Source organism: Phocoena sinus, chromosome 13, assembly GCF_008692025.1.
Source record: "Phocoena sinus isolate mPhoSin1 chromosome 13, mPhoSin1.pri, whole genome shotgun sequence".
Classification (NCBI taxonomy): Eukaryota; Metazoa; Chordata; class Mammalia; order Artiodactyla; family Phocoenidae; genus Phocoena; species Phocoena sinus.
In genome coordinates, this window is record NC_045775.1 from 64,372,322 (window position 1) to 64,395,617 (window position 23,296).

General features: G+C 42.3%; 1 protein-coding gene and 1 long non-coding RNA gene across 2 annotated transcripts; both read left to right on the forward strand.

The window, feature by feature from the left end:
- Window positions 1–1,011: 1,011 nt before the first annotated feature.
- On the forward strand, window positions 1,012–23,154 carry MTHFD2 (methylenetetrahydrofolate dehydrogenase (NADP+ dependent) 2, methenyltetrahydrofolate cyclohydrolase). The gene is made up of 8 exons (XM_032652628.1): window positions 1,012–1,151; window positions 15,507–15,691; window positions 17,131–17,253; window positions 17,875–18,027; window positions 18,445–18,552; window positions 19,606–19,698; window positions 20,080–20,205; window positions 21,772–23,154. Exons 1-8 carry the CDS (start codon window positions 1,051–1,053, stop codon window positions 21,933–21,935), a joined length of 1,053 nt encoding a protein of 350 aa, XP_032508519.1. The 5' UTR covers window positions 1,012–1,050; the 3' UTR covers window positions 21,936–23,154.
- LOC116764229 lies at window positions 1,160–2,606 on the forward strand. The gene is made up of 3 exons (XR_004352812.1): window positions 1,160–1,589; window positions 1,749–1,883; window positions 2,028–2,606. It is a non-coding gene; the product is annotated as an uncharacterized LOC116764229 (long non-coding RNA).
- Window positions 23,155–23,296: the final 142 nt, after the last annotated feature.

Genomic DNA, 23,296 nt, shown 5'->3' on the forward strand with positions numbered 1-23,296 from the left:
TCATATCTGAGGGCATATAATGTGTTTTTGTCCTATTACTGGTGTTAATTTTGATCACTTGTTTAAGGTGATGACTGTCAGGTTTCTCCACTGTAAATATACCATTTTCTCCCTTTTCTATCTTTTTTTTTTTTTTCTAATTTGGTTGCGCCCGGCGGGCTCCTCAATTGCGGCTCGCCGGCTCCACTGTTGTGGTATTTGAATTCTTAGTTGTGGCATGCATGTAGGATCTAGTTCCCTGACCAGGGATCAAACCCCAGCCCCCTGCATTGGGAGCAGAGTGTTTTAACCACTGCGCTACTAGGGAAGTCCCCCCCCTTTGCTATTAAAAAAATACTCTGTGGGAGAGATACTTTGAGACTATGCAAATAGGGCGGCCAGTCAGATAAAATACAGGTAGCCCAGTTTAATTTGAATTTCAGGTAACAGATGAATACCTTTTTAGTAAAGTATGACCCCTCCTCCCAATCCAAATTTAATTGGGCATCTTGTATTTTTATTGCAAGATCTGGCAACACTATATGTAAATAACTTGGTCCTCATCCAACTTCACTCAGTTGTTTTGACATCCATTGATGATTCTCAATCAAGTTTTACTATGATTTTGCCAAATAGTCGTTTTTCTAACTGCATCATTCTTCTACATTTATTAGTTGCTATTCCATCTGCCTATCTTTTTATCCACTCTTAAAGCGCCTGGCACACAGTAGGCACTCAGATATTTGGGCAGTGAATGAACGCGTTGGCCGGGCTTCCGTGACAACGTTTGGCAGGGGCTTGCCTTCCTCAGCCAGTCTCGGCAAGCTATCGAGCCTTCGGAACCATCCAGGGCCCCGCTCTTGGCGCTTTTTGCTCCAATCACCAGCATGGCTTTACTGGGCTTCTCTACGTTTGAAGGAAGACAACCGATAGGTTCCTTCAGCTCCAGCGGCCCAACAGACTGCAAGTGGAGAGCCGCAGGGACCAATGGGTGCCGGCAGGAGGCGGGGCCTGCCACGCGGCAGCGGTATAACTGCAGGGCCCGCGCGCGTTTGCCTCCCGGCGCTGGCCATGGCTGCAGTGTCCCTCTTATCCACTTTGGCCACCCGGCTGCTCCGGCCGGCGCAGAGCTGCCGCCTCCACCATCGCCCCTTCCACCTCTCGGCAGTTCGGTAAGAGGGTCGGGGGGCTGGGTTAGCGCGGAAATCTGAGGGGAACCGAGCGCGGGGCCCGCCCAGGGACTCCCTTCATGAGCATCTCCGTCCCGGGAGGTGGTGGCCACCGAGAAGGGTGTGGCGGGGCGACGTGGCATCCCAGAGTGGCCGCAGCCTACTACCAGGGCGTTCGTTCGGCTGTGTGGGCTGAAATCGAGAGTCCGCCTTTCGGAGGCGCCGGCCTCCTGCAGGCTCCGGGCGTCGTCCTGTCTCAAGGCCAGTCCGCCGGCTGAACGGGGCCCACGGTGTGGAGCGGAGGTGCTGGCGGGCCCTGGGACTCAGCGACTTACCTGGGAGCATACGGAGGTCACCGGCCAGGGCCTGCCAGCCGCCCTTGGCCCCGATACCAAGAGCGGGAAAGCAGAGGAGATGTTTTGGCGAGCGCGGGGAAGAGTTGTGAGTGAGCAACCTTCAGTGAGCCGTCCCTTCCCGGGACCCTAGCGCCGGTGGGGGTTAGGGCGGAGCCTTGCTCGCCGGGTACCAGCACTTCCCTCCTTCTCCCGGTCGTGGGTGTGGCTCGCGCTGCTCTACAAAGCTGCCCCTTTCCCTCCTAAGGGAATAAATGTGTTGTGGTCACCAGGACTTTGACTGCAGCCCACCCGGAGTCGGTCAGTGCCAGACCGAGTAAATTGAGGTGGTAAACGCCCGGGAAGAGAAGAGGGAAAGCTCTGTTTGCGTTTTCTTAGGGAGGTAATAAATATTTCCTGATTTTTTTGGACTTCAAATTCCTATTCTAAACCTAGGTTGAAGAATCTTTTTCTGGGGGGGTGGGTGGAGGGAGAGCTGTGATTTCGTTCCTTAAAGCTATGCACCCTCTTTCCCGTCAATCTTTAGAGCCTTTACACTGCAGAGACCTAAGCCTCGAAACAGCAGCCCCTTTATCCAGGCACTGTGCTAGGCTGTGCGAATTCAGAGATGGTAAAAGCGATTTTCTTTAGTGGAACTTCCATACTTGTCAAGAGGCAGAACACGTACATGTGGCAGAAAATGTAATTTCCAATCAGTGTAAAAATGCTATTAGAGACGTTTCCAAGGTGCTGTTGGAGCACAGAATGGGGATTAATGCGTTCTTGAAAGAAGACTTCAGAGGAGACATTTAAGGATTTCCTTAGTCTGACCCTGACCTGCCTTTCCAGCCCCATCTTTCATTACTGTCTGTTCTCTTCCCTCTTCCTCCCTTCCTGAGTTCTGGCCACATGTGCTTTCATGATTGAAGAGATTTATAAAAATACTCCAATTCCTTACCTAAAGAACTGGAACAGTTTGCTCACACTCTCCAGTAACAAATGCCCTGCTTTTGGGGCTTCCCTGGTGGTGCAGTGATTAAGAAGCTACCTGCCAATGAGGGGGACACGGGCTCGAGCCCTGGCCCGGGAGGATCCCACATGCCGCGGAGCAACTAAGCCCGTGCACCACAACTACTGAGCCTGCGCTCTAGAGCCTGCGAGTCACAACTACTGAGCCCACGAGCCACAGCTACTGAAGCCCATGCGCCTAGAACCTGTGCTCTGCAAAAAGAGAAGCCACCGCAATGAGAAGCCCAGGCTCTGCAATGAAGAGTAGCCCCTGCTCGTCGCAACTAGAGAAAACCCGCGCGCAGCAACAAAGACCCAATGCAGCCAAAAATAAATAAATTTATAAAACACAAAAAACCAAATGCCCTCCTTTCACTTCATTTTCTGAATGAAATGTAGGTTTACACATCTCTGAAGGCAATAAGTACATTTGGTATTCAGGGTTCTAATGTATTGCTTTGATTACTGCTAGCTGGTAAAATTAAAACATCCTTTAAAAAATATGGGTCTAAGGGCAAGACGGGAATAAAGATGCAGACCTACTAGAGAATGGACTTGAGGATATGGGGAGAGGGAAGGGTAAGCTGGGACAAAGTGAGAGAGTGGCATGGACATATATACACTACCAAATGTAAAATAGCTAGCTAGTGGGAAGTAGCCGCATAGCACAGGGGGAGATCAGCTCGGTGCTTTGTGACCACCTAGAGGGGTGGGATAGGGAGGGTGGGAGGGAGATGCAAGAGGGAAGAGATGGGGACATATGTATACGTATAACTGATTCACTTTATTATAAAGCAGAAACTGACACCATTGTAAAGCAATTATACTCTAATAAAGATGTTAAAATAAAATAAAATTGAACAGAAATGAAAAAAAATATGGGTCTGCATATATTCCTTTTTATGGGGGGGTAGTGTGAGAGTTTTCATGGTTAGAGAGATAGTACTGTAGTCTAGGCGACAGTGAGGTAAAGGAAAAAATGGACTTTGGAGGCAGAAGTTTGTGTTTTAATTTTGTTTCTACTGTCCTCAGTCACTTTTTCTGTATAACATGCTTATAATAGTCCCAAGGTAACTGAAGAGTAATATATGTAAAACTCTAAGCAAAATATCTCCCGTTTCAGAGATGTTAGATCCATCCCCCTTTGTGTCTTTGTTCACTCATTACTGGTTCCATTAATTAGTAGATAACAGAACTCTTTCCAAAATAAGTTGATCATGAATTGTAAAATGTACCTGATATTAATTTTTCATGGAAAATTACAGTACTGTAAACTATTGAATTAGAAGGAAAGTGAAGATGCTACTGACTTGGATTTCAGTTTTTAATTTTATTTAGATAGTCCTCTTCTTTCTACTCTGTTGATGCATAATTTTATTGGAAAATTTTCTAAAAACATCTGTGAAAGCACTCCTAAATGTGTTAGCTAATATGGTTAATAAATTTTGGATTCCCCTTGGGACTGATCTCAGTTTCCATTTCCATTTATTTTGGGGTAGCAGTAACTTTATCTGCCCATTGGCAAAAAAAAAAAAAATGTTGGGAAATTAGGTAATGACTCCCTCTCAGGACTGTGTTTCACATTTGGCAGAGTTGTGGTATGCAGGCGAGGGCTAAAACACAGTTATGTTGTAAAAGATACTCATTGCTTTGTGGCTTTGTTTTGGTTCTTGTTACTCTTTGATTTCTTTCTTTCTTTTTTTTTTTTTTTAAGCAAATTGGCATAACATCCAGAAGTTGCCTTTGGAACTTGGAACAATGGATTCTCCCAGAACCCTGTGTCCTTAACTTTATTATATCATGCTTAGCCCAAATGTGCTGCTACCATTTTCTCTAAGTTTACTGCTTTCAAAAGGAACTTAAAAAACATTTTTTTTAAATGAGCTTTTTAATGAAGTGCAATCTAAGTCCTATTCACTGATTATTTTTATAAAGCTATCCTTATGAGTGTATAAATAGATAAATACATCTATTGTATATTAAGGATGTTTGTGTGTATAAATTTAGCCAACAGAGTTAGATATTAATTTTTAGTGAATATATATGCCTGGCACTTTATTTATTTATTTTCTATTTTTGGCCATGCCACGTGACACGTGGGATCTTAGTTCCCCAACCAGGGATCAAACTCCTGCCCTCTGCATTGGAAGCTCAGAGTCTTAACCACTGGACTGCCAGGGAAGTCCCCATATTCCTGGCACTTTATTTGTTATTTCATTCAGTATAAATGACTGTCCTAAGCTCTTTTAAAGTAATCTTTCACTATATTCTATTCCAGGGTTGGGAATCTATTTCTGGCACAGGGCAGGTATTACTATAATTCAAGAATGTTGGGCTTCCCTGGTGGCACAGTGGTTGAGAGTCCGCCTGCCGATGCAGGGGACACGGGTTCATGCCCCGGTCCAGGAAGATCCCACATGCCGTGGAGCGGTTGGGCCCGTGAGCCATGGCCGCTGAGCCTGCGCATCCGAAGCCTGTGCTCTGCAACGGAGAGGTCACAACAGTGAGAGGCCCGCGTACCGCCAAAAAAAAAAAAAGAATGTTGCCGGGGTATTTGTATCAGCAAAGCCCTTTTATTTTACTTTATTTTATTTTTAAGATTTTATTACAGTTATCTTTTTTTTTAAACATCTTTATTGGAGTATAATTGCTTTACAATGGTGGCTCAGTTTCTGCTTTATAACAAAGTGAATCAGTTATACATATACATATGTCCCCATATCTCTTCCCTCTTGCATCTCCCTCCCTCCGACCCTCCCAATCCCACCCCTCTAGGTGGTCACAAAGCACCGAGCTGATCTCCCTGTGCTATGCGGCTGCTTCCCACTAGCTATCTATTTTATGTTTGGTAGTGTACATGTGTCCCTGCCACTCTCTCACTTTGTCCCAGCTTACCCTTCCCTCTCCCCGTATCCTCAAGTCTATTCTCTAGTAGGTCTGTGTCTTTATTCCCGTCTTGCCCCTAGGTTCTTCATGACCACTTTTATTTTTTTTTTAGATTCCATATATATGTGTTAGCATACGGTATTTGTTTTTCTCTTTCAGACTTACTTCACTCTGTATGACAGACCCTATGTCCATCCACCTCACTACAAATACCTCAATTTCATTTCTTTTTACAGCTGAGTAATATTCCATTGTCTATATGTGCCACATCTTCTTTATCCATTCATCTGTTGATGGACACTTAGGTTGCTTCCATGTCCTGGCTATTGTAAATAGAGCTGCAATGAACATTTTGGTATGTGCCTCTTTTTGAATTATGGTTTTCTCAGGGTATATGCCCATTAGTGGAATTGCTGGGTCATATGGTAGTTCTATTTTTAGTTTTTTAAGGAACCTCCATACTGTTCTCCATAGTGGCTGTATCAATTTACATTCCCACCAACAGTGCAAGAGGGTTCCCTTTTCTCCACACCCTCTCCAGCATTTATTGTTTGTAGATTTTTTGATGATGGCCATTCTGACTGGTGTGAGATATCTCATTGTAGTTTTGATTTGCATTTCTCTAATGATTAATGATATTGAGCATTCTTTCATGTGTTTGTTGGCAATCTGTATATCTTCTTTGGAGAAATGTCTATTTAGGTCTTCTGCCCATTTTTGGATTGGGTTGTTTGTTTTTTTGTTATTGAGCTGCATGAGCTGCTTGTAAATCTTTGAGATTAATTCTTTGTCAGTTGCTTCATTTGCAAGTATTTTCTCCCATTCTGAGGGTTGTCTTTTTGTCTTGTTTATGGTTTCCTTTGCTGTGCAAAAGCTTTTAAATTTCATTAGGTCCCATTTGTTTATTTTTGTTTTTATTTCCATTTCTCTAGGAGGTGGGTCAAAAAGGATCTTGCTGTGATTTATGTCATAGAGTGTTCTGCCTAGGTTTTCCTCTAAGAGTTTGATAATGTCTGGCCTTACATTTAGGTCTTTAATCCATTTTGAGTTTATTTTTGTGTATGGTGTTAGGGAGTGTTCTAATTTCATTCTTTTGCATGTAGCTGTCCAGTTTTCCCAGCACCACTTATTGAAAAGGCTGTCTTTCTCCACTGTATATTCTTGCCTCCTTTATCAAAGATAAGGTGACCAAAAAAAAAAAAGATAAGGTGACCATATGTATGTGGGTTTATGTCTGGGCTTTCTATCCTGTTCCCTTGATCTATATTTCTGTTTTTGTGCCAGTACCATACTGTCTTGATTACTGTAGCTTTGTAGTATAGTCTGAAGTCAGGGAGCCTGATTCCTCCAGATCCGTTTTTCCTTCTCAAGATTGCTTTGGCTATTCAGGGTCTTTTGTGTTTCCATACAAATTGTGAAATTTTTTGTTCTAGTTCTGTGAAAAATGCCAGTGGTAGTTTGATAGGGATTGCATTGAATCTGTAGATTGCTTTGGGTAGTAGAGTCATTTTCACAATGTTGATTCTTCCAATCCAAGAACGTGGTATATCTCTCCATCTATTTTTATCATCTTTAATTTCTTTCATCAGTGTCTTATAATTTTCTGCATATAGGTCTTTTGTGTCCTTAGGTAGGTTTATTCCTAGATATTTTATTCTTTTTGTTGCAATGGTAAATGGGAGTGTTTTCTTAATTTCATATTTTTTATCATTAGTGTATAGGAATGCAAGAGATTTCTGTGCATTAATTTTGTATCGTGCTACCTTAACAAATTCATTGATTAGCTCTAGTAGTTTTCTGGTAGCATCTTTAAGATTCTCTATGTATAGTATCATGTCATCTGCAAACAGTGACAGCAGTGAAACCCTTTTAAAGAAGTCCTCCTCAACCCTAAATCTGGATTGGATTTGTAAATATTAACATGTTTTCAGTTCCTTAATATATCATGAGTATATATGAAATGCTCTTATATATTTTGTGCTCTGCTAGAATTATCATGTAAAATCGGGTAAATGCATTTGGTTTGGTATAAAATTGTGATATCTTTTTTTTTTTTTTTAAGTGAAAGAAGGTTTATTCAGGGAGAAACACACTCACTAGACAGAGGGTGGGCCATCTCAGAAGGCAAGAGGCACCAGGGTATGGGGTTTTCAGTTTTTATAGGGGTGGGTAATCATAGGTTGATGAGTAGAAGGAGTATTCCACCTATTTTGGGGAATGGATGGGGATTTCCAGGAATTGAGCCACTGCCCATTTTTTTACCTTTTATGGTCGGCCTTGGAACTGTCATATGGGTGTGTCATTTAGTGCACTGATGTGTTACAATGAGCATATACTGAGGCTCAAGGTTTGGTGGAAGACAACTTGTCCACCATCTTGGACCTAGCTGGTTCTAACCAAGTTATGTCATGTCCTTGGGCTATTCATTCTTTTTTTTTTTTCCTGTACGCGGGCCTCTCACTGTTGTGGCCTCTCCCGTTGTGGAGCACAGGCTCCAGACACACAGGCTCAGCGGCCATGGCTCACGGGCCCAGCCGCTCTGCGGCATGTGGGATCTTCCCGGACCGGGACACGAACCTGTGTCCCCTAGCATCGGCAGGCGGACTCTCAACCACTGTGCCACCAGGGAAGCCCCATGTCATTCTTTAAAACGTTGTGCCCTGCCCCCTTCCTGTCTCATTCCCCCCTCAGATTTTACTCCCATAATCTTATGGGAAGCAGAGGGGCAATGGTCTGTCATCTGTAGCTGCTTCTGGGCTGAGTAGGGGCATCAACTCTGCCTGTCAGGGAGTGAAAAATCTCTGGATGCCTGATCTAGGGGCCCCAGGAGCAGGACGGCTTCTTGTTTTAAGTTGACATGAGCTGGAATCATTGCATAGCCATCATCTTGATGTGGAACTGCTTCTGTAGCCTCCCTATGGATCTTCTTGAAGATGAAGCACTTTTGGAACAGCATCAGAGTACAATAGTAACTGTCTATAAATGACAAAAGACTTTAAAGGTTAAATATCTGATTACAGTGTAATTGATAAGGAAGCTTGGTTACTGTTGTGACATAGAACATTTTAAGATAACAACTAGAACTATAGCATTATACCAGGACATATCCAAATTTTAGAACCTTTACATAATTTTTAGAATGTCTATATTAATAACATTCATCCATACAGTATTTTTTAAATAGTTTTATTGCTCTTGTGATAATGCTGTCTATGTAACTTAACATACTAAATAATACTAGTTAAATATTTCTCTCTGAGATGCCTCAGGGGCCCTCTAAAACACCCCAGAGTTAGTTGAAAGTCAAAAGAACTTTAATTAAAATTTGACATTTGGGAAGTTTGTCAAAAAGTTTTAAAACACTTGATCAAATAAAATCATTGGTCACTATGAGACAATACTTATTTCTTAACCGAAGTGTCAAGAGATCTCAAAAGCGAATACAGATTAAAGGCAAAGAAACTCACACAATCTGTTATCAAAAGCGGCATAACTTTTCAGTATTTTTTCATTCCTCACACGTTCTTTTACTGAAAACACATATCTTACCGTCCTTGTAAGTTTTTTCCTCATTGAGTTACTCCCATAACTAAATTTGCTAACAAATTTGCAATACATATAATAAGGTCTAGTAAATCTAGGTAGAACAGAAGTATTTTTTCTTTAAGTACGTTTTTTTTTAATGTATGTATTTTTTATTTATTTATTTTTGGCCGTGTTGGGTCTTCGTTGCTGCTCTCGGGCCTTCTCTAGTTGCGGTGAGTGGGGACTACTCTTTGTTGCGGTGCGCAGGCTTCTCACTGCCGTGGCTTCTCTTGTTGTGGAGCACGGGCTCTAGGCGCACGGGCTTTGTAGTTGTGACACGCGGGCTCCGTAGTTGTGTCTCACGGGCTCTAGAGCGCAGACTCGGTAGTTGTGGCACACAGGCTTGGCTGCTCTGCAGCATGTGGGATCTTCCCAGAGCAGGGCTCAAACCCGTGTCCCCTGCATTGGCAGGCGAATTCTTAACCACTGCACCACCAGGGAAGCCCACAACAGAAGTATTATACTTAACATTGATGACTCTAAAGACATGTCTATATTAATCAAACCAACAAGCTTAAGCTACCTTCAATACCAGATATCAGTTTAGTACTGAATATTTTACAGATAACATGAATCTGAAGTTCATTCTGGCCAGATTACTTTCTATTTCTAAGTATTTGTATAAGCACTTGATTTTCTTTAAGTCAACTAAACAGAGCTCTGTTATGAATTAATTTTTGGCAATACCATACATCTACAGCACACACATAGATACATACAAACATACAAACAAACACAGAGGCCTCATAATTCCCATTCCAAAATTTTAGCCAAGAGTCACGTACAGCATCCGTCTACAAAGGAGGTTGGATTAAAATTGGCTTTCTGGCAGGTGGAACAAATCCAGCTCACTTGTCTAGATGGCTAAACCCTTTTTACTAATATTTATGGAAAAGATACTTAAGATTTTTTTTCTTTTTCTTTTTTGCAGTACGTGGGCCCCTCACTGTTGTGGCCTCTCCCATTGCAGAGCATAGGCTCAGCAAGCCCGCTCCGCGGCATGTGGGATCTTCCCTGACCGGGGCACGAACCCGTGTCCCCTGCATCAGTAGGCAGATGCTCAACCCCTGCGCCACTGGGGAAGCCTGATACTTAAGATTTTTATTTGTCCATGACAAGTTCCAAATTATTTACCCCCTTTTTCAAAATTTGCATTTTAAAAAGATGGCAGAGATAAGGGTTCCTGGAAAAAAACAGGATATTTGCATCTCAAAGGCACAGGTAAGTTCCTCCTTTGTTTCCCCTTTGTTTAATACTTACAAGCCTCTTCAGATAAATAGGGAAGGTTTGGGGAGTGGTAAAAGGATTGTGAGGTTTGGATTTGTTTTTTGGAGCTACATCTCTGGTCCTGTAAAGACTACATTTGTAAAATAAGGACAGGTGTTTTTTTTTTTTCTTAAAGAATTGGGTGGCTACCTCAATGATATTGAAGGACTGCTATACATTTACCTATGTTGAGGTATGTTTTACTTTCCTCATTTAGCTTAGGAGAGAAGTCCTTCTGCCAAATTTCTATCAGGTATGGTTAACTTAGTCAGACCAGTGGCCTCCCATTTTGGTACTCTATTTACAAACACTTTTGGTCATCCTCCCTGGGTTTAAGAAATTTTTAAATTATGGCCCTCACTCAGGCCTTTGATCTGAGGCGGCTTGCCTACGGCCTCACGTGATCGCATTTTTAAAGGTAGCTGGACAATTTCTAGCCCACGTTTTTTTCTTTTTTTTGGTCCATTCCATTTCTATCATGTAAGCACCCTCAGCTTGAATTTTATAAGCACACAGAGTGGAGGCATTCATGGCATTTCAGTGTCTGGATCTGTCCAGTCAAAGGCAAAGAGATACTGGGGTGCAGGGGAATGCAGAAGAAAGCAACCTTTAGTTCTAGAGCTATGAACTAGTTTAACAGCCCATAGTTTAAAAGCTTAGATGGGGTGGAATGGAGATCTCCTCTCGCTGGGACTGAGGTAGAGTCCTCTGACCAAGAGCAATTGTTTTTCTTGGTGGGTGCTATCTCTGTGAGGATCTCCAGCTTGGATTATTGTCGGGAATTTAGTGAGCAAGTCCCTTGCCAACAAGGGGAGGGAGCACTCAGGCATGAGCAGAAACTGATGTGCAAAGGTAAAATTTCCTAGCAAGCAGTTGAGGGGAGGAGTGAATCACTGGTTTGGGGCTTTCCATCAATCCCTGTTATTATACAGCTTGTGGAGGACAAGGGTCCAGGGAAATCAATCACCACAGAGTAGGCGGCCCAGGTATCTAATAAGTAAATAACTTTCCTACCTTCCATGTCAAAGGTTACCCGAGGCTTCTCCGGAGAAATGACCAGGTGTCCTTTGGGAGCCAGGGAGGGTCCCAGGCCCCATCAGTCTTCGATCCTCTTGGCCATCATTGCTTTGGGAGCTCCGAGTCCCCTTCAGGACTGGGAGCAGTTCTGCTTCCAGTGACCCTCTTATTCACACTTAAAACAGATGCTTTTTGGCACATAGTGACTCTGATTCAGCATTCCTGGATCCTGTCCTCACCGTGGGCCTTCGCAAGGAATGGTAACCCTGAGGTGGTGCAGTGGTTAGGGCTGCTGCCAATTGCTGTGCTTTTTGCTGTTGTCCCTGAATCCTTTTTGCCTCTCTATTGTTAAATACTCCAAAGGCCAAATCCATGAGCTGATTTATGGGGGTCTGGTGTCTCCAGCTCCTCGGATGCGGCATCAGGGGTAAATGGTCCGGAAGACTGCCCCCCCTCACAATTGGGGGAGGTAGGAGTTCACGGTAGACCTCTCGGGGAGGTGGACTCATAAAGAGATCATCTAAAACATTTGGCTCCTGTGAAGAAGGCACTTTGAAAGGGGTGTGAGCCAGGTATACCAGGCAGTTCTTTAGACCTGGATTATGGAATAGAGTCAAGAACATTTATATGTATGGGACTTCCCCCCCATTTACCTTTTCTTTTACAAAATAGGTCCAGTTGCAAGATGGTATTGTAATTCAATGACCCAATTTTTTTTTGGCCAGATCACTTCGTCCCCTAGTTTGTACTGGGACCATACAGTATTGCAAAAGAAAATTAATTTTTTTCTTAAACCACCCTGTCTAAATTTTCCCCAGTTAATATGCATCTGTAGCAGGGAAGAGCCAAATCAGACTACATGTTGGATCTGTTTCATTTACTTTATCTTTTTATTTATTTATTTGATGTTTATTTTTATTTTTATTTTTGGCTGCATTGGGTCTTTGTTGCTGCGTACGGGCTTTATCTAGTTGCGGCGAGCAGGGGCTAGAGCAGGGGCTACTCATCGTTGCAGTGCGTGGGCTTCTCATTGCAGTGGCTTCTCTTGTTGCGTAGCACGGGCTCTAGGCGCGCGGGCTCAGTAGTTGTGGCTCAGGGCTCTAGAGTGCAGGCTCAGCAGTTGTGGTGCACTGGCTTAGTTGCTCTGCGGCATGTGGGATCTTCCCGGACCAGGGCTCAAACCCGTGTCCCCTGCATTGGCAGGCAGATTCTTAACCACTGTGCCACCAGGGAAGTCCTGTTTCTTTTACTTTAACCTTTGCTTTCTGCTGCTTTTTTCACTAAAAGGATACTGTCTATACATAATGGCCTGCCTTGGGGAACCCTGCCCCTCTGCCTGAATGTTAAACCAAAGTGCCTTTGTTCAGGGAAACATCCAGACCCTGTTCCACTTGTGGATGGCTACAAGAAAGAAGAAATTAACACATCCCCTCCCCAAAACTGGCCATTCCAGGTGATATTTGCAGAACTTATGGCCTTTTTACTTTATTTCCTCATCTCCTTCCCTTCTCTGTGCTATAAAAGAAACTGGCATCCAAACCACGGTAAGATGGTTATTTTGAGACTCTAGTCTGCCATCTTCTTGGTTTGCCGGCTTTCCGAATAAAGTTGTATTCCTTGTCTCAATACCTCATCTCCCATCTGTTGGCCTGTCGTGCAGCGAGCAGGGCGAGCTTGGACTCGGTAACACATCCTAGCAGCGAGTCCTTTGGGATGCTTGTAGTTGCCCCCATTTTTTAATTGGGATGTCCTGATAAGATGGGAGTCTGATGGATACCGGCCAGGTGGTAGTTATTTGTCCTGACATTCTCCTAGTGTCAACAGTGGGGTCCCTGTGAGCACCCGAAATCTGCCTGGTTGGTGAGCCTGAGTAGGCCCTTTGGATTAGTCAGGGAAAGGAACAAGAGCCAGTGGGAGAAAAGGCAACCAGAGTCCCAGGGCCTAAATCCTTCAGAGAGGGAGGGAGGAGACCTAGGCCCTGAGCCAACTAAATGGATTAACTTTATCGATTAAACAAAATAAAAACAAATAGAAGGGTAGGGCTGAAGGACCACAAGGCAGTGATAACAATACAAGGTAACAGCTCCCCTCAGGATATGGTCCTTTAGATGTTGAGGAGGGCTACCTCTCCACAGAAGTAAAAGAGGCAACACCCAACATGCTGGCAAAGCCAGCTGGGAGGCTCAAGGATAAGTAGACAGTCCAAGAAGTCAGGAGAGAAGGAGGATAATAAGAGAAATCCAGGACAGGAGGGAAGGTGTACAGCCATGATGCTTCCTAAGAGAGATTTGTAAGCCTGCTGAGAAAGGTGCTCACCCACTTCCTCCGCTGAGGGGTTGATAAAGTCTGCCTGGGACCCCCACAAGAGAAGTGCTTATGCACACTTCTGCTCAGGGGTGTGTCTTCTTAATACTTCAAAAGATGCAAGTACAAATTAATGTTTAATATAAGGTTTAGATATAAAATTACTGTATTATATCTAAGACATTGAGATTTGGTTTAAAGTAGATATTTAATCACAGTACAACTGAAAAGCAGGCATTGAAGGCTTAGACCATTAAAGCTTTAAAGTTTTTAATTAACAGTGGCCTTGAGAATTAATTATATCTGACCATACAAGATATCCAGTACCTTGATGTTATCCCTGAGAATTAAATATGTGCTATAAGGGGAAACAGATTGTTTCAATGTTTCAAACAATTGTATTCTTCATTGGTGTTGAGGTTGGAGCATTCCTTATGACACTGGGGACAAAAATCTAACGGGAAAGTCTTGTTTTCAGTGAGGTGTTTTTTCTTTTTTTTTTAATTTAATTAATTTATTTTTGGCTGCTTTGGGTCTTCGTTGCTGCACACGGGCTTTCTCTTTAGTTGCTGTGCACGGGCTTCTTATTGCAGTGGCTTCTCTTGCTGCGGAGCATGGGCTCTAGGCGCGCGGGCTTCAGTACTTGTGGCTTGCGGGCTCTATAGAGCGCAGGCTCAGTAGTTGTGGTGCACGGGCTTAGTTGCTCCGCGGCATGTAGGATCTTCCTGGATCAGGGCTAGAACCCGTGTCCCCTGCACTGGCAGGCAGATTCTTAACCACTGCACCACCAGGGAAGTCCCCAGTGTGTTTTTTCTTAAGGAATAGATGCTTGTCCTACTTTAAATAATGGGAACTTTAAGCATATATGTGGAAATAAGAAAACCAGGAATCTTACATGTTGGAACCCAGGAAGAGCTGTTCATATTGTTCTTACTAATTCTTATTGGGGAGAGATAGGCTTTCAGCGATTTGAATATGTTTTTGGGAACTGAAGGTTCTTCTAGATCTGAGTTTTCTCATTGTCTCACCCCCAACAAGCAGTTTCTCATCCCTGTGGTTCTAGCGTGTGAATGTAGTTCAGAGAGGAGCGTTTACTGGTCCAGTTCACTACCACCGCTCCCGGTGAATAAACTTTTGCACCAGCTGGACCACTGGCCAGCCTAGAAATTGTTATTCTTGGCGTCAGATACCTGGTGTGTCAGCTGTGGATGGGGCACTGGGGTCTCGGGGTAGAGCACACTGCCACCTATGAGATGGAATCGCCTTAGTCCCCCTTCCAATCCCTATTCTTCATCAGGAAAGTCTTTTCCAGGAGTGGTTGTAGGGAGTGGTCGGTATTTGAAGTTTGTCTAGCGTATTGCTTATTGGTTTAACTGCATAGCATAATTGGGAAATGATTTAAAAGCATGTATAAATTAAAAGCCAATTCACTAACTGGGAATGTAGGACGTACATGACGTCCCTAGTACTTATTTATCTTAGAACTAGAAGTTTGTACAGTCATCCCTCAGTATCTGAAGGGGTTTAGTTCCAGGAACCCCCAGGATACCAAAATTCCCAGATGGTCAAGTCCCTTATATAAAATGGCATAGTATTTGTATATAACCTCTCCTCCCATATACTTTAAATCACCTCTAGGTTATTTATACCTAATACCATGTAAATGCTGTGTTAATAGTGTAAATACAATGTAAATAGTTGCCAGGTGCAGGGCAAATTCAAGTTTTGCTTTTTGGAACTTTTGGGAATTTTTTTTGCCAATACTTTCGACCCATGGTTGATGAATTCTCAAACGCAGAACCTGCAGATAGGAGGGCCCACCATGCCTTTTGACCACCCTCCAATAACCCCTCCCCCACCTCCTGAAGTTTTGGGTATTTAATAACACTTTTGTAGCCTGATCTTTACTCTTTACAAAGATTCAAGCTATTTGTTCTTGTGATTCTGTTGCCTTCTGCAGAAATGAAGCTGTTGTCATTTCGGGAAGGAAACTTGCTGAGCAGATCAAGCAGGAAGTGCGGCAGGAGGTGGAAGAGTGGGTGGCGTCAGGCCATAAACGGCCGCACCTGAGCGTCGTCCTGGTTGGTGAGAATCCTGCAAGTCACTCCTATGTCCTCAACAAAACCAGAGCAGCTGCCGATGTGGGTATGTGTCACTCTCAGACCCCGACTGCTGTTAAATTGAGACTTATCTGAGGCAAACTCTATTGCACTTCATGATTCCTTTTTCTGATTAGAAAACCCAGGCAGAGGAGGCTAATGTGATTGAACTGTATCCAAATATTTATCATAAAGAAATCAGGCTGTCTCTTGGGGAGGCTTATAGACTAGGACAGCAGGAATATGGTTGGTATTCTTGGTGTCTTCTGGAATGTAATCTAAATTCTGTTCTAGTCTAACATTTGATAGGTGACCTTGAACACAGTTTACATCTGCTTTCCTTGAGCAATAATGAGTCTGAATGAGGTGTTTGAGCATTTGGTTGAGGAGACCTCAATGATGTGGCCTAGAACACAGTCATGGATTTGAAGGAAATGACTCTGACTTCTTTGAAATAGCCTTTGATTTCTCCACCAGTTGGTTCCAAAGCCAATTAAATCAGCAGTTTAGAAGTGGTTGGAGGTTTGAGTGCAGAAGGCACAGGTCTGAGTGATGGGAGGTTTGTGTTCTAGGTCTCGCTATACTGCAGACTCTGTGTGGCCGCAGACCAGAGGTGGGTAGGCTCAGCTGTGCCGTTGCCAGCTTCTCTGTGGGTCAGTGGTCTGAGAACTGTGTGCCTGCCCTTCTGAAGGGCTGTGAAACCACTGGCGTGTCTGGCCAGTGTTACTGGACTGTGAGCCCTTAGTATGCTCTATTCTTTATCACTGAGGAATGAAGCCTCCTGCCCTTTTCATTGAAAAACTTTAGAACCTCTAGAAAATAGTAAGCCATGGCTTTCTAAGACATTGGGATGGGAGGTAGTGTGATACAGTGGAAAGAACATGGACTTTGGAACTGGAAAGATTGTCACCAGCCAGCTTGTGTTTCAATTTCACTGAGCCTTGTCTATAAAATGAGGTTGATGAGGATTATGTAGTATAATATATAGAAAGTATCAAGCTGGGGGAAGGGTAAGCTGGGACAAAGTGAGAGAGTGGCATGGACATGTATACACTACCAAACGTAAAACCGATAGCTAGTGGGAAGCAGCCGCATAACACAGGGAGATCAGCTCGGTGCTTTGTGACCACCTAGAGGGGTGGGATAGGGAGGGTGGGAGGGAGGGAGACGCAAGAGGGAAGAGATATGGGGATATATGTATATGTATAGCTGATTCACTTTGTTATAAAGCAGAAACTAACACACCATTGTAAAGCGATTATACTCCAATAAAGATGTTAAAAAAGAAAAGAAAAGAAAGTATCAAGCTAGTATTCTTTAGTGTTTGTATTTGGGAAGTTACTTAAGTTTACTTGTGAGCCGATTCAAGCTTTCCAGCTACCAGGGTGGGTATGATGATAAAAAGCCTCGCTGGTAGCATGGCAGACAACGTAGCATTGTCTCAATAAATGCCTGTTTTTTTCTTACCTTGAAATTTTCTTATAGGAATCAACAGTGAGACAATTGTGAAACCAGCTTCAATTTCAGAGGAAGAACTGTTGAATTTAATCAATAAACTAAATAATGATGATAACGTAGATGGCCTCCTTGTTCAGCTGCCTCTTCCGGGTGAGATTTGGACATCACCATTTAAAATGATTTCTGGGGATTTCCCTGGTGGTCCAGGGAGTAAGGCTCTGTGCTCCCAATGCAGGGGACCTGGGTTCAATCCCTGGTCAGGGAACTAGATCCCGCATGCCGCAACAAAGATCCCACATGCCGCAGCTAAAGATCGCACATGCTGCAAGGAAGATCCCGCATGCTGCAACTAAGATGCGGTGCAGCCAAATAAATAAATATTTTAAATGATATCTGAGGAATGGAGAGGCTTGTTTACTTTATACAACTGGCCCCTTGTGTGGATTTGATATGAAGGGGAGGTAAACTCAAGAGAGAGAGTATGTTATTAGATATGGGACAGACCTACTCAGAATACCAATTACTCCTTGATTTGGTATTGAGATCTTAAAGCAAAGGACCGTGGAAGGAAGCAGTTGTACAACAGGACACTGGCTTTGATCTTGGCGTTTGGCTTTGCTCGATGTGTGTTCCTTATATGCAGATGAAGAAATAAGTCATGGGGAGCTGTAAAAGCGGAAAAGGTTTTTGTGGCAAACCAGGTAAGCTGGAGTCAAGCAGTGCTAACTACGTAACAGTGACTCAAGACCACCGCTCTGATTTCTTTTTCAGAGCACATTGATGAGAGAAAGATCTGCAATGCTGTTTCTCCAGACAAAGATGTTGATGGCTTTCATGTAATTAACGTAGGGCGAATGTGTTTGGACCAGAATTCCATGTTGCCAGCTACTCCATGGGGTGTGTGGGAAATAATTAAGCGAACTGGTAGGTATATCCGTCTCAGTATTATCAAGGCAGTACTTACAAATGGTAAAAATTCGTGCAAAGAGTGGAAACTCCCACCCCACAGCCTCTAGTCCTGCTCCCCAGAGCCTAACTCCTTTAGCAGTTGCCGACAACTGTTTTTGCTGTTTAATCCAGAAACTTCTGAGGGAAACTTAAGCTTTAATAGTGGTGACTGTGCAACTCATAACATTTTGCAGCTTATAAAATGTTTCCTTTTAGCTTTCGCTCTGTGTAGCGAGTGACAGTCCAGTTGACTGATGAGGCAATAAGCTTAGTGAATTCCTTCCTTATCACAATTAGAGTCACATCCTAGGCCATTAGCCTTCCTTTTCCTTAGGTGCTCTTTCTAAGATAATTAGGCCCTATCTTAAATGCAAATATATTTATTTTTCATAGGTATTCCAACCCTGGGGAAGAATGTGCTTGTGGCTGGAAGGTCAAAAAACGTTGGAATGCCCATTGCAGTGCTGCTGCACACGGATGGGGCGCACGAACGTCCCGGAGGTAAGGGTTTTGCTCCCAGGGATGAGTCCTCTTCTCCCTTACGAGAGACAAGAAACGCTTGAGAGACTGCCCTGTGGATGTTTGGAAGTGTTAACTTTGTTTTTGATGTAATTTTGTTAATAGGTACCTGGGGGGTAATCTATGTAGGAGAAGCTGTATTCAGTGTCACTTGAAAGTTCATTTATATTCACTAGTATGGAACTAGTTCAGAGATAGATATGCCTCAGAAATTCGAGTTTTGAGTATAAGCATGGTTGTAGACAATTAGAATTTCCAGTTACGGCTTTGATAGTTGGAGCTAAGATGTAGAACTTATTCAAAGTTAGTGTCCTGTTCTGTGCCATTTGGTAGAAAAAAATCTTAGACCAATGCAAAGGATTGAATTGCTATTACTGTAATGTGTCATCATTGTGTCAAGTTCTATTTGAGACAGAGCTTCAAATCAGAGTTAATGTGATTATCATAATATGACTATACATGATTATGTCAGAAATAATGTCAAAACTAAATATTTCCAGGTATCTTTCAGCACACGTTTAAGAAAAATCCTTGAGTAATCCTAGTGATATTTTGTTTAGAAAGACTGTTAAATAGGATAAGGAATAAATCTAAAGATGTATGACTCCAAAGGGTGGAGCTAGAACTAACAGGTAAAAGTTGAGTATTTGGTTTTTTGTTTGTTTGTTCGGGTTTTTTTTGCGGTACGCGGGCCTCTCACTGTTGTGGCCTCTCCCGTTGCGGAGCACAGGCTCTGGACGCGCAGGCTCAGCGGCCACGGCTCATGGGCCCAGCCGCTCTGCGGCATGTGGGATCTTCCCGGACCGGGCCATGAACCCGTGTCCCCTGCATCAGCAGGCGGACTCTCAACCACTGCGCCACCACGGAAGCCCTGAGTATTTGGTTTTTTTTAAAAAAGGACAACTGGCTGCCCAGAAAGTATGGCACAGAAACTGTCAATTATTTTTTCAGAGATGTTGAATTTCTGGCATGTTTTGCCTAGTTGAGATCTCATCCAATCCCAGGTTTGATTCGGAAATATTTTTTAACTCACAGGTGATGCCACTGTCACAATATCTCATCGATATACTCCCAAGGAGCAGCTGAAGAAACATATGGCTCTTGCAGATATTGTGGTCTCCGCTGCAGGTAAGAGCACCAGGCAAGGGGCTGGAGCACACCTCAGAGGGTGAAGATGGGACTCTCATCTTCGAATTTGCCTGCTGCACTGCTGTTCCATTCATTATTCCCCTAGGATTGATAATGTGAGCTGCTTACAAACATGAGGAGAGAGTCGTGGTTGGAATACTGATTTCTGGCATTCCATTATAGATTTGATGGATGAATGTTTTTTCTACAGCCTGTTTACTCTATGAAGTTTAAACATTTCCTTGGTTAATAGTTTTTATAGGTTTTTGTAAAACAAGCTAATTCGTTCTTCCAGGTCTCTTGCAATTGAAAGTAGATAAGAATCTTATCTAAGAATCTTCTTTTCAGTACTAAACCGATCATTCCTATCTCCATCTCTAGGCATTCCAAATCTGATCACAGCAGATATGATTAAGGAAGGAGCAGCTGTCATTGATGTGGGAATAAACAGAATTCAAGATCCCATAACTGCTAAACCCAAGTTGGTTGGAGATGTGGATTTTGAAGGTAAACGGTATAATTTTTTAAAAATATAAAAGTCAATAAATACTATCGTTATTGGACATTTAGGGCAGACTATTTTAACTTTTAAAGTTATGTTACCTTGGTAATGCCATTTAAAATGCTTTCCATGAGATGTGGATTTTGAAGGTAAATGGTATAATTTTTTAAAAATATAAAAGTCAAGGGCTTCCCTGGTGGCGCAGTGGTTGAGAGTCCGCCTGCCGATGCAGGGGACACGGGTTTGTGCCCCGGTCCGGGAGGATCCCACGTGCTGCGGAGCGGCTGGGCCCGTGGGCCATGGCTGCTGAGCCTGCGCGTCCGGAGCCTGTGCTCCGCAATGGGAGAGGCCACAACAGTGAGAGGCCCGCGTACCGCAAAAAAAAAAAAATAAATAAAAAAATAAAAAAATAAAAGTCAATAAATACTATCGTTATTGGACATTTAGGGCAGACTATTTTAACTTTTAAAGTTATGTTACCTTGGTAATACCATTTAAAATGCTTTCCATGAGAATTAATTAAGAAAAATCTTTTTAACAATTATAGTCATTCTAGAATTATTTTAGGTGTTTGTATCATCAAATTACAGAGAACAGATATAGAGTTTTCAGAGAATTGTTTTGTTTTTTTCCACTTAGGTCTATTTTATAATTAAAACAACTTCAAGACTTTTAACAAGTCTGAAAATTTAATGAAGTGATTTTCCTAAACTATTGAGTCTCCTAAAAAGTGTTACAGATTTCTCATTTTCATATTGGGAGGAGAGATCACAGACCTGGCATGTTAAAAGTACGGGACAGAGCCAAATTGCTAAAATTTTGGAATTTGCTAGTAGATTTCTCCTTTCAGTTCTGATTTTATCTGAATTTTATGCCAATAATCCTATTTCTAGCTTTCTGTTTCTTCTAAAGCAGTCAGACCCAAGCCTAGGTATCTTAAGTATTTTTCCCTTTAGATTGGAGTTAAAAAAATCTTACTTTTTACTTTCCAGAAAATTACTTTGCTTGATGCTTTGGGCAAACAGTATAGTTAAATAAATAGGATAAAATTAAGAAAATATTGTAGGCAGGTATTAATTGAAGTAATACTTATTATTATTAGAGTTACACTTCCCATACAGTTAACCTACTGAGATGTTTCTTTTTAAGTTGATTTAATATGGAGGAAAAGTATGGCTGGTAAATTATAGGTTATTTAGATATATAAATATTCACTGAACAACTCTGCTTATTATATGTGTGTTATTGATCTATTTATTTTTGGCCGCTCCACACAGAATGCGGGATCTTAGTTCCCCCACCAGGGATCGAACCCGCGCCCCCTGCAGTGGAAGAGCAGAGTCCTAACCACTGAGCAGCCTGGGAAGTCCCTATATGTGTGTTAGTTTATATTAGTATGTTCAAAAGCCTTTACTCTTGAGTAATGTAGCTGTGATTTTTTAAATGAGTTTGAGGCTTATGAAGATGCTTATGTATTTCATTGCTTTTTCTTTGAATGCTCCTTCCATGATAAAGTACATACAGTTCCTTTGCCGTAATTAAAGCAGTCTGCCTGTCTTATTTCTATGTAGGAGTCAGGAAGAAAGCTGGTTACATCACTCCAGTCCCTGGGGGTGTCGGTCCCATGACAGTGGCAATGCTAATGAAGAATACCATTATTGCTGCAAAAAAAGTGCTGAGGCTTGAAGAGCGGGAAGTACTGAAGTCTAAGGAGCTTGGAGTAGCAAGTAATTAACTATTGCGTCTTCTGTGTCATGAACAGCACTCCAAGCTAGTTCACGAGGAAAACCAGGCCAATAGAAATGCAATATTTATTCTACTTAAATGGTTTAAAACAATGCTTTCTATTTATTTGTAAGCTTAAATGGGTGAGTGTTTGCACACATAGCCCTGCAGTTACCCACCAGGGAACATGCCACTATCATGCTGGGTCATGGGATCCAGCCAAGAGAAGCCATTAACCTACTGATTAACAGGGGGACGCTGTCACACTGAGAATGGCTGCCTAACTTTGTCCACCACTTCAGTTAAAATTTGTCTTCTTTAGGAGGACAGCTATGCTTACCACTATACCACCAACGCTGCACAAATTTGTCTTTTCTACGATTGCATTTCCCAAGTGCTATTCCAATAATGAGTTGATGCTCACTTTAGGTTACAAACCTTTTGAGTTCAACTGGTCAAACCAAAGGAAAAATGTTGCAAGAGAAAATTAGGGAAAAGGTAAAAAAGAAAGAAATGATGGTAGTTGAGTAGAAAAAAAATTACCCTAATTTAATATACGTATTGATTGATAACCGGAAGAAAAACTACATGTTAATAGTCTCCTAAGCTGTCATTTTGTAGCTTAGTCATTGGGAAAATGTTTGGGGTTGTTTCATTTGCTATTAGCTCTCATTTTATGTTCGTTACCATCCCTGAGGTTTCCCCATTTTAGTTTTCTAGGATTGAAAGGCTTATTTTATAAATTATTCATATGTGTTGTCATATTTGACTTTCCTACATCCTTAAACTTCACTGTCAAATTTTTATACTGTTGGGGGTGTCTGTATGGTTTCTTTAGTGTATCTTGAAACCTGTATTTGGAAAACATAACTTGGGCTTAATGATCATTAGGGCAGCTTGTATAAGTGTGCAACTTACTTTTCCACCAAAGAACTGTCAACAGCTGCCGGCTTTTCTCTGATGCACCTGTTGGCTTTCCTTGATTGATTTTTGAGAACTTGAGTTAATACTGAATTTAATCAGACTTTCTGATTAAAGGACTTTTTTCCTTCATTTTGTTTTTTTAAATAAAACACTTCTGACCGGTATAGAATGAGTTTCTGAAATACTGTATCTTTCTGCTACTATCTTGTTGTGACCTAATTTCTCTCATTGGATGTAATCAACCTAAATATTCCTATATTCGGTAATACCCAATCCAATGCCTTAAACAAATTGGTTTAAAGAGCTGTGGAGAAACCAGCCTAGTCCTTTTAATCTTACATCCCAAAAGGCTGTGCCAAGCGAGGAGTTTAATCTGTAAGATTCATTTAAGTGGTTAGTCTTGTTCTGATTATTTTCTAAACCATATGTCCAATTTACACAGGACTT

Coding starts and splice junctions, on each gene's coding strand:
- MTHFD2 (XM_032652628.1), top strand. CDS start 1,051: ATGGCTGCAGTGTCCCTCTTATCCACTTTGGCCACCCGGCTGCTCCGG. Junction 1,152..15,506: donor TTCCACCTCTCGGCAGTTCG/GTAAGAGGGTCG, acceptor TGCCTTCTGCAG/AAATGAAGCTGTTGTCATTT. Junction 18,028..18,444: donor GGAAATAATTAAGCGAACTG/GTAGGTATATCC, acceptor TATTTTTCATAG/GTATTCCAACCCTGGGGAAG.